Below are 12,158 nucleotides of genomic sequence, written 5' to 3'. Positions count from 1 at the left end.
AACAGAAGAGATGTCGCTGCAAGTGGGAGGGGAAGTTATTTTGATTAAAGATAAAAAAACAATAATGATGTGCAAGAATAAATAATTTAATAAAAAAAACAAAAACATGAATTGGCCATTTTTATTTCATGGTGACTTTAAATTCAGACCAAAAAACAGATTAATTATTTCTGAATCTTTTTTTAGTCATTTGTTGTTCAATCATTTTTGAGTGGTGACTTTAGGGGTATTATTTTAGACATTATTTTATTCTATTCTAGATTTCTAGTTTTCTACATAATGTTGTTTTCTTTAAGTGTCAAATGGATTTTTGGGGGTGGTTTGTGGTTACAATGGCTTTGCTATGGTGTTCTGAGCAGTTAAGCACGTTGCTAAGTGGTTGCTGATGTGTTTTGGGTGGTTGCTAGGGTGTTCTGCACAATGAAAAAAATCCCAACCTCTAATTGCTTAAGATTCCCTGCTCCCTATGGCTTATTGAGAAGATGCTGAAACAAAACCTCCCATAAACTTACACTGACAGAGTTTAACCTGGGCCAGTAATAAATTAAACTAGCAACCAAATAGCAACACATAGGCAGGCACACATAAAATAATCTACATAGCAACCAAATAGCAACATACACGCAAAACAATCAGAAAACTTTGGCAACCATATAACAAGAGTTTTTCTTTAGAAAATGTATCAAGTTGTTTAAATTACAACTCGCAACGTGGCATAAGCAACAACTGTTAAATAAAACAAAAACAAAATATTCCTCTTACACTGTTGGATATTCCCCATATGGTTTTGCGGAAGTATTTTGACGGAAACTATGGTTACCATGGCAATTTTTTTTTTTTTTTGTCAGGGTACCGACTCTATTCCATATGACCTGTAAACGAAAATAATTTTATCTATGTTTCAGAGCGGAAAGATTCAATCAATAGCACGTAAACTTTGACATTCACATCCCCGTTCGCCATTGCAGCATCATCTGAGCCTCCGTGATGAAGGAACCAGCCAGGAGGCGGTGTCTGATCAGAGCCCAACATTAAACATATCTGACGTCTATATCTCCATCATCATCATCATCATCATCATCGCCTCTCAATGTCCAAATAACTCTTTGCATTTCCGTGCTATAGGTTTTCCTTCAAATTCGCGTTTTTCGTCTGTTTACCCTCTGAACGTCTTTGGGAATCTGAAGTTTGCCTCAGTTTGCGCAACCGGTGTGTGAACTCGATCAAACAGCCCGATCTGATCGCTGTCCAGGCGTGCTTGTGGTGACACCAGGGGATTCATATGAGCGTGCCTCCGGTGATCCGACCGCCGAGCCCCCTCCCGGGGTCGCAAGGCATTTCCTTCCAAATCCAGATCGGATTGAGCCGGGAACCCGTCCTGCTGGACTCCGGCGAGTTCAGCCTGGCGCAGGTCCGAGAGATGGCATGCTCCATCGTAGACCAGAAGGTAAGACTTTCCATTTTCCTCATGTCTCATTCAGTGCCTTTCCCGTAAAAATACCATAAATGTCATCCTAAACACTATTTGAAGAAATGACGGTCCAGAGTTTGGAAATAACTTTTACTTGCTACTTGCACTTTTGTTGGAAGTGGGGCTTTGGCGCTTATTTTCTTTCCAAACTCACAGAATTTTAAGTTACGACAAACTTGAAAGCTTTATTTAAATATTGGCTTTTGTGTTAATATTAAAATGATCTGTCTTTTGGATTTTTTCCTTCTGTTAGGCAGAACATAGAAGCTTACAAATAACTTTCAAAATAGGCAATGAGGGGAAAAATGATAGAAAATATCAGTAAAAGGAATTCTTGTCAGAATATGAGTTTACTTCATAACCTGAAGCAGCAGAATCACACTGCTTGTGTAGCTTCATTTAGTGTTCTGCATTGTATTTTCCATTGACAGTGATGACGACATGGTGACGTTGGGTACTTATTGAACCAGTGAAGGGCTTGTACTAGCACACAGCAGCTGAGTACTGCAGGCCTGTCTCTCCTACTGAAATACATTCTTCCAAAACTATTCAGTGGATTGTGTCCAGGAACTTCCTCTGTTTGTTGATATTTGGGATGTCCTGTCACAGTACAAATTTATGTTACACTGAGTGAACATCAGGGCAAGTAAGGATTTTTTTTTTTGGCTGACCTGATCAGGTTGTTGTATAAGGTGGCCTTGAACTTCATAATTAAACAATCAGATTAAATGGATAGAAATTAGAAACAAATACACACTACCTGCATTGTTGCTATGGAGCTGTACCATGGTTTTCTGCCGTGAGATATACTGCTTTGACAAAATTACTCTAAAAATTTATGAATATGAGTAGTGACTATTGAAAATGGCATTCAATTTAACAACGGATTAAAACATATTTTGGCAGAATGGCACACCAGTTGTGATCTACTGAAGTAAACTTGAAATTTAGCTCTTATAGTAACAAGTGGAAATATCACTGTTTACCTACTTTTTTCTGGAACAGAAAAAAGTTCTTTAGCAACACCCAAGTTCAAGTTGCTCTATTCCATCCTATTCTTCTCCCAGTCAAACCTAATGCATTTTTGATACAGGAACTAAAGTGAAGTTTCATTCTTATATGGTGTCAAGTGCATTTTGCTTCCGGCGGCATGCAAAAAAGTTCTCTCGCGTATCAAGAAGGTATCAGGTTTGAACTATGGTTTCCAGTGAATGACGACTTATATTTCAGTTTTTCCTCACATAAAACTACTGTGTGGCTTTAAAAGACTTGGAATATAGTCATGTGGACTTTTGATTTTTTACCATCTACTCTTGTATGGAAATGATCGTTCTGATAAATACCTTTTAATGTCTTTCATTTTGATAAATATGGTTTATGGTTATGGTTTTTTGTGTAACTTTAATGTGTTTGGAATGACATGAAGGTGAAACCAAATCTAATGCAGTTCAAGAGCATGTGAACTCACAAGTGCTTGAGTAAAGTTCAAGTCTTCTGCGTAGATTCATATTCTCAGAAATCGCATAACACAGCAGTCAGATTGTCACCACCCCTTAAAATGCACATAAGATGACATCTGCACAGTTATTAATATCTTCTGGCAAAAAGTATTTTCTGTTTTGTAAGCACCTGTGCTGTGACACATCACCAGAATGATACTAGCTCCATAAATATTACACATTGTGTGCGTCTTACAAAGTTTGTGACGGGACGTGAGGTGTTGACAACAACATAATTTCCCACCGTTATCAAACATTGTTTTCTTCCTACATCTCTTTCTCTCCCTTGGGGCTTCCTAGTTTATTCTGTGACACAAAGTGAAAGGGTTGCAGTCTGTGTTTTTTAAGACATACAGGTGTTAAAATACAAAGCAGTATTTTGATAAGCATAACAACAACAAGCATCATGTGATGCTTAGCAAGAAACACCTTTTTTTTTTAGGCCTGACATTGTCAATATGAGTTTAGGAAAACAGAAGTACTTGTTTAAATATATTTAGTAGAAAAAAATGCGAATGAGAACAACAGATCTGCAACCTGAGCTCCTTCAACGCCTTGTATACCCGTTCTCTTGCTCTCTTGAGCATAAGCACTCAGAGCATTTAACACTTTAAATAGTTCGATGTGAGAAGTTGAATAAGTGTGTATGAGGTGAAGGTGACATTGTTGTGCAGACAGTCTCAAACAATGCTGTGCTTATATTGTTTGGTTGTATGTGTTAGCATGTGTTAGTGGGATGGAAGGAGTAAGTTTTGCTTAATTTTATCTACCTCCAGTACTGTGCTGTTGTACAGGTGTTCACATGTGAAAAAAACACGTAGCTCAGACTCAAACGTAACTCAGACAACCCAGAGCTGTCACTTTGAATCACACTTCACTTCTTTCTTTTCTCTTTTACTGTTACATATAGAGCATATGATGTGTGACAACACACGTGTGACAACAGATAAATCTAATCCTATAACACTAGAACTGTTAAGTTTGTTCATATCATATATTCAATTCCCTGTCACATTATAGGCAGATTTTGTCTTTAAAGGAATAGTGACATCATCACTGTTTACTCATCCTAATGTTTTTCCAAACCTGCATGATTTTCTCTCCTCCGTGGAACACAAAAGGAGACAGTTTAATAATGTATTTTCCATGTAATAACAATGAATGGGGATTGAAGCTTTCAAACTTCAAAAAAGATGCAAAGCACCATAAAATGTCATAAAAATATTGTAAATGTTGTCAATGCAACTTGTGTTTTATATTCCATTTGATAGCTTCAGATTACTGATTATTAATCATTGAGACAATGAGAACTTGGTTTGTGAACTGGATCAAATGATTCATTAAAGAGATCAGACTCAAAAGAAAGATTCATTCATGAATAGGACATTACTGCTTCTCTCTTTACTGATTTTTTTTTGGGCATCATTAGCCATTTTTCCATCATCGGGCCAAACAATTCTTGTTGTTGAACTGTTAAATTCTGTGCCAGTCTGGCCCAGCTGGTAAGGATATGGTTTTATTTTCCATTGTGGAGCTGATAACAGAACTCTTTAGAATGTAGGGACTGAAACAAATGTGTCAGTCCTTACCTTGGTAACGCAAGAGTTTACAGACAGTATGTAAATAGCGACTGCGTTATGGAGAATGATCACATATTCATTTTAATTGTATTATTTATTAACTTGTGTTTCTTGTGTGGCCATAGAGAAGCTAGTAGATAGGCAATAGACAAGTGACCAATCCTGAGTGGCGACGTCACTACACGCATTCTACCAGCAAGGTTCTGCATGGTTAGTCAACCGTGCTAAGAATTCCGGGCCAAGAACAGTTCGTAAGCTCTAGTCTAGTGGAAATATAATGGGGACCGTTCCTTTCAGTCCTTAGAACCGTTTGGCCCAATGGTGGAAAAGTGGCTATTGGTTCCTTTGACATTCCTAAAAACCTTCCATTGCACAAATTGTTCTTTATACTGGAATAGGATTTGTAGATTTTAGATAAAATGTAGATATGGTGAAAAAAACAAAAAAAAAAACATCTTTGGAATGACATGAGGGAGAGTGATAATAAAAGAAGTTGCATTTAGGTCAACTTTACCTTTAAGGTCAAGATGTTCCACACTTAAGCTGGCCTTGGAAATAAACTTCACTTCCTTTTTCATTTGGCCTCTTTGCTCAGTAATTATCTGAGCCAGTGGTTTAATACAGTCGAGGACAACAAATGTCTCTTGAGCTGTAAGGATCAAGGTCCATCCTTATTCAGATCACAAGTCATGAAAGGTGGAGCAAGACTACTTGACCATGAACCAACTGAAAGATTTTGATACCATTCTGTTATAATATGGCTACGTTCACACTGCAGGCTGAAACGACCCAATTCCGATTTTTTTTGCCCCATGCGACCTGTATCTGATCTTTTCATGACAGTCTGAACGACACAGATCCGATCTTTTCAAATGTGACCCAGGCCACTTGGGTATGTGGTCCTGAATCCGATACGTATCCGATCTTTTGAAATGCGACCTCCGTCTGAACGGCCAGGCCACATGTATCCGACCCGTACGTCATTGATACGCTACAAATGTCATAATTGTGCGTTGAAGTAGGCGGGAACGAGAAGATAAACAACAACCATGGCGGACGATGCTGCTGAGACCAGTCAATGGAAGGGAAGCGAGGTCACAGATTTAATTAATATTTGGGGTGACAGCTCTATTCAGGCCAAACTCGAGGGCTCTTATCGGAACCGGGCGGTTTACGATAACATTTCCAGCGTAATGGCCAAGCGTGGTTACAGACGATCCTGGCTCCAATGTCAGCGAAAAATAAAAAGCCTCCGATCCAAATACAAGGAGGTTAAAGACTGGAACAAACGAAGTGGCCGTCTACTTCCGCAAACAACGAGTGACGTCGTTGACCGTTGCGTACTCTTCTGCGCATGCGGGTCACTTCTGGGTCATTTCACGTTCACACAGGAGATCACAAAAGGTCGCATTTAATTGAAAATGTGAACGGCCTTGCAAAAAAATCTAATTTTTTCAAAAAATCGGAATTGAGCATTAAGCCCTGCAGTGTGAACGTAGCCTATACACTGTTCAAACTATTCTAACAAGTTAATGTGGTGGTTATACGTTTGTCAGTGTTGAGATTTATATAACTATAAACAGATTCACAGTTGAAGACATATACTTATATTTATATTATAATTATATTGTCATTTTATGAGCAGAACATGAGAATGTTGGCTGCATTGAAACTTTCTTCACAGCAATGGCAAGATTAAGGGTCAGACTGAGGGGGGAACTTATTTAGGATGGAGTGAATATGTCTTTTTATCATCACCATCATGTTTTATTGTATTACTCAGTGATTCAGAATCACATACCATTTTTTTTTTGATTACTCATATTGTCAGAACCACAATTGTCAAGGGATGATTGACAGTTAGCATACAGTTTGGTTTGGCTGTATGGTTCTGTTCTGGGTAAGAGCTCTCTGCCCATCCATGCCACCTAGCATGGATAAGAGCATGGAGAGCAACGATAACCTCCCCCTCTTAAGGTAAAAAGAACAGAACCAACATAAATGTATTGCAGATATCATTCATGTTCTCAATGACAGTGATTTAATGTAACAACATCATTAAAGAAGACTGAGTCTGATTCAAACATGAGAAGTTATCAGAAGGCCAAGTCCTAACTGGACTAGAGGAGGAGCTGGGGATGGAGGAGGGTAATTAGCTTCTGAGCAACACGATAAGCCTATATGGATGCTTTGATAGACGTCGTATTCCTGTGGGTAGACGTGGATCAGATGAGAATCAGCTGATGCAAGCTTAAAGGGTTAGTTCACCCAAAAATGAAAATGATGTCATTAATGACTCACCCTCATGTCGTTCCGAACCCGTAAGACCTTAAAAATCTAAAGATATTTTAGATTTAGTCCGAGAGCCTTCTGTCCCTCTATTGAAAATGTATGTACGGTATATTGTCCATGTCCAGAAAGGTAATAAAAACATCATCAAAGTAGTCCATGTGACATCAGTGGGTCAGTTTTTTGAAGCATCAAAAATACATTTTGGTCCAAAAATAACAAAAACTACGACTTTTTAACGTCTGTTTTCAATCCGCATTCACGACTCCGCAGTGACGCTGCTTGTGACAGCGGTTGCTGCTGTGTAGGAGCTTCTTCCATCGCTCCTAGTTCTTCTTCCATGTATTCAGGTTCAAATAAATATGTAAATGCCTCATTCTATGAACAAGCAGCACTTGCAATACGTCTAATAGGAAGGACAAATGGATTTGCAATGGTCGCTTTGTCACGCCCGGTGTAGAGAGTTTCTCGCTGTGTGGCACGGTAAGACGCGACAATGTTCCGAAAATGAACGGAGGTCTTGGAACGACATGAGGGTGAGTTATTAATGACATAATTTTCATTTTTGGGTGAACTAACCCTTTAACTGATGTGACCTGTGATTTGTCTTTGATGAAATGACAGTCATTCACACTTGGAATTGGAAGGACGAACACTTGATATTTCTATCTTGATAAGTGATTTTGAAAATAAACTTTATTTGAAATGTTAGTATAAAACAATATTTCAACTCCAACTAGCAACAAAGGGCAGCATTATGACCTGATCTTAGGCAGAAATGAAAAATCTCTTTACCATCTCCTCTTCTTTCTCACATTGACAAAAGTCCTTAGTGCTATCAAGGGGCTGCCTAATAGACTGTGAATCCATTAGTGCTCTGGATTATCAGGCTTAATTAAAGTGATAGCGCCTTTGTTTGAAGTTTGCACCTTTTTGCATTACCGCTCCTCAAAGTGTTCATATTAATCAGCGGGGCTGCCGCACTCTTCATGCTAAGCGCTAACCGATCCATTGCTCAGTCCATAGCATAGACGCGGCTGGCAGATGAGCACAGCTGATGACGGCTGTGTGGATAAGCTACTTGTGTTTGACGAGTGATTTCACGTCAGCCTAATGCATCCATCATGGGTCTAAAGTTTAAAAAAAAGGATCCTTGTTGTCGTGGAGCTAAGTTTAATGGAGTCTTTCTGTAAACGGCCATAAAAGACCTGCGGTGTATTTTGCACATTGTTACAATGAAATAGCCTTCAAAATGTAGATTTTAATGCAATTATACATTTACAGTACCTAAAACATTATTTTTGAATTATCGATATTAGCTTATATGGTCATCTCACCAGCACTGGTTTTTCTATGTGAGTCTTTCTAGTTGCTTGGCAACTGATTATGATTGCCTGTGAAGTACTTATCTGAGTGCCATTATGATGACGAGAGCCATGTGTGGTGGGGTCACGCACTCACACACACACACACACACACACACACACACACACACACACACACACACACACACACACACACACACACACACACACACACACACACACACACACACACACACACACACACACACACACACACACACACACACACACACACACACACACACACACACACACACACACACACACACACACACACACACACACACACACACACTCCCACACTGGGGTAAAAGATGAGAGCTGCACATAGCCCATTGTTAGGCAGCTGTTCTGGAGAGTATTCAAAGAGCTTTCATTATCATGAGATACATGTGCATGTGTGTACGCCTGTTTTTGAGTATCGTGGCTTCATAGCATCTCATTCATCTAGTTTTTCTCAACAATGTGTGACAGTGCTGCAAAACACTCTTTGGTCTTTAAACCAGTCAGGTGGCTGAATGGATTCTTGCTGTCATACATAATGCTGTGGCTCTGGCAAAATAGTCATGAAAGATTTCTTGAGTAAAGTGGACCGATGGAGCTTCACTTTTGCCTTTTCATTTAATAGCATTATTGAGATATGGATTCACATGCTGTCCAACAAGGAAATAAGAAGGAGAGTTAACAAAGAAAGTTGATAATTGCTTTCAGTAATGAAGTTAACACTGCATATTGCAGTAATTGAAATGCCTAAAAATATGTAGTGTTTGTCTCAGTGTCAATGCAGTTTACTGAGAAGTTACATCATTTTCATGGGTGTTCAAGCAGGATTGGAAAACACAATTATCTCTTCAAGATAACCAAGCACAAACATGGTCATGTAATGTTTTTTTCTTTTTAGTCTGTACATCTAGTCACTGAAAAAGCCCCTTATAACAAGATATACTTGAGTCACTCATATTGAGCCTTAAAGCATCAGCATGTACTGTACTTTACAGACCAAGTGCTTGATTTACTCAAGCATTTAGCACCTTTGACATTTTTGGGTACATCAAGGTAAAATACTTTTTTTTTTGTCAAAAGTATTCAAAAATGTAATTCATACAGTGCCTTTAATACACTTCTTCTATGATAAATATGTTTTTATATGGGGGGCATAAAGTAAAAATCATACAGCTGTCATTAGCATAATCTTTTATTTATTATATCTTAAAATAATATGCAGAAACAAACACATATGTTGGGTTTCCATGTTTTATGGGGACTTTCCAGAGAAATTTTTATACTGTACAAACTGTATATTTAGGAATGTACCTATTCCTAAACACAAACCTCACAGTAAAACTTTCTGCATTTTTACATTTTCAAAAAATGTAATTTATAATTTATAAGCTCAAAAAAATGTTTAAATAGATTTTGCAAAATAGGTTTTACCAGGACCACACACACACACACACTATTGTTCTAAATGGTAACACTTTATTTTGATGGTCCCCTTTAGACATTCTGTTGACTATAAGTAACTTTGCACCTACATGTCAACTAACTCTCATAAGAGTATGTGTAGACTAGGGGTGTAAATCGGACAGTTCTTCACGATTCTATACAATATCGATTCTCATAGCCAGCGATTCGATATTTTCCGATACCTCAAAAGGTTCTGTGATACGATTATGATACGATTCGATTTGATCAATATTTCGATATTTTGAGCCTATTTTACACAACCAGCTACATTTTTTTTTTATTAACTCACAACTGCAACCAAAATATATACAAACATTTATTTCAAAATTTCACATCCTGAACCCTGATTGGGACATCCACCAATAAAAAATTCACACAGTAATCTAATGACAGCTTATGACATGACAACAGTCAAGAAAGTATTTTAGTTCTGTGCTAAAATGTGTAATTTCAAAAAACTGATAAACAGGGAATACATATATACACACACACACACACACACACACACACACACACACACACACACACACACACACACACACACACATAATTAAAAGACATTTCTTTTAAATGTATAGGGCAGGTTTTTAATTAAGCAACAACATATTATAGGTAGGACAAAACAAGACAGGCTATTAATATTCTTTCATTGTGCAAATGTATTATAAAGGCTCTAATACAGAGTGGCACAAAGCACTTGCGCGCATCCCGTGTGCAGAATGATGCGCTTGAAGCAACACAGAGTCACAGCGCGCGGCGCTCCTATGCGGCAGTTTATTGACCATATTCTTTTAGTGACCGTTCCATCAACTGTCCCGAGTAACTTTCACAAGTTCTGAAAGGTAGTTTAAATGAGAATGCACGCGTTGGCGATAATGCATAGACTGATATTGTGTGAAAATGTGGAGAGAGTGTTAAAACAAAGGTGCCTCTATAATTAGCCCACAGGTATCGATTTTTTACACATTGCATCGATGTATCGATCTATATCGATGTATTGTTACACCCCTAGTGTAGACTGCTTAATATCTGCACTTTATTTGATGGTCCACCAATAGACATTCTACTGACTATGAGTAACTTTGCAACTACATGTCAATTTATTCTACCCTTTATTAACCCTAACAGTCTACTAACAGTCTACTAGCTGACGTGTTGGTGCAACGTTACTTAAAGTCAAAGTATGATTAAAGGGGGCCATCCAAATAAAGTGTAACCTTTTATTTATTTATTTATTTTTACGTATCTGTCCTTGGGTAATTTTATTTTAGATAAAGTCCATTTTGCTGTAATTGTTACACTACCAACTACCAACCCCATCAAAATTAATACTTTTATTCAGCAAGGATATATATATATAAAAAATCTATTTCAAATAAATGCAGTTCTTTTAAACTTTCTATTCATCAATGAATCCTTGAAAAATATGTATCACAGTTTTGCCAAAAAAAAAAAAAAAAAAAAATAAGCAGCACAACTGTTTTCAACATTGATAATAAACAGAAATGTTTCTTAATCACCAAATCAGCATATCAGAATGATTTCTGAAGGATCATGTTGACAATTTCTGAAGGATAAAGGATGAAGGATAAAGATTTTTCCTTAAAACAATTATATGTAATACCCTTTTAATAAAATATGCTCAAGAGGCACATGCAACAATTAATAAATATAAACAGCTTTGATAATCTCCCTTTAGGGGCCTCTACATGTTTAAACAAACTGAAATGAGTGCCAACTTCAGTAGAAATGTCACTCCTTAACTGCTTAAGACTTTAATTGTTCTAGTTTTATAAAACAACTGGAAGCAGTACATTGTTTGCAGAAGCACACGAAAGCTCGGCTTACGTATTGTTTCGTGTTTGTTGCACCTCATGCTGAGTGAGATAGTCCAGTTCACCTTATCATAGGCAAAATATCGAAATTAAAAAGTCAATTTAGAGGTGTACCACCCGCTAAGCCTGTCATGCTATTTTAATGATCTGCTGTAGCACCTCAAAACCCAACAGAACTTGCGCTGTCTCCAGCCGAGTGCACTTTGCCAAGGGTTAGTTAGTGGGCATGTCGGCACTGAGGAAGAGAGCTGTAAAATACTGACTAATAAAGTGTGAACATACAGCTATTAAGGTGACAATGAGAATCTTAGCAGTCCTAAAAGAGAGCTGTAATTAGATACAGTGTGCAGTCTCATCTTATAGTGTCGCTCATCCTAATGATTCTCCACAGGATTAAGCACATGGAAATGTACAGTATGTGAGTGAGAACTTAATGTTGAGCTTTGAATTGAGACCTAAACATCTTTTCTATTTCAATGAATAGGGCCTGATTTTTTTAAATCGATGCTCTACTCCTTTTTGGTCGATCTCATGCAAATTCTAGTAAATGTACCATTAGAATTCGTCAGTATATATATTTAATTAAAGAGAAAACAAACAGTATTTATATTATTTTTTACCTCTAATACACCACTATGTCCAACTGCGTTCAG

The 12,158-nt window shown here is 37.6% G+C and overlaps 1 protein-coding gene across 2 annotated transcripts in view; it reads left to right on the top strand.

Moving 5' to 3' along the window:
- Positions 1 to 781: 781 nt before the first annotated feature.
- The window catches only part of prkd1 (protein kinase D1), a 54,031-nt gene continuing 42,654 nt past the window's right edge, over positions 782 to 12,158 (top strand). For both annotated transcript variants that reach the window (XM_067366782.1, XM_067366781.1), the window contains exon 1: positions 782 to 1,447. In XM_067366782.1, the coding sequence (XP_067222883.1) occupies positions 1,283 to 1,447 (165 nt within the window). In that variant the 5' untranslated portion in view covers positions 782 to 1,282. The remainder of the gene's footprint in view (positions 1,448 to 12,158) is intronic.

Source organism: Chanodichthys erythropterus, chromosome 18 (genome assembly GCF_024489055.1).
Source record: "Chanodichthys erythropterus isolate Z2021 chromosome 18, ASM2448905v1, whole genome shotgun sequence".
NCBI lineage: Eukaryota > Metazoa > Chordata > Actinopteri > Cypriniformes > Xenocyprididae > Chanodichthys > Chanodichthys erythropterus.
This window is presented reverse-complemented; position numbering and strand designations above follow the sequence as displayed.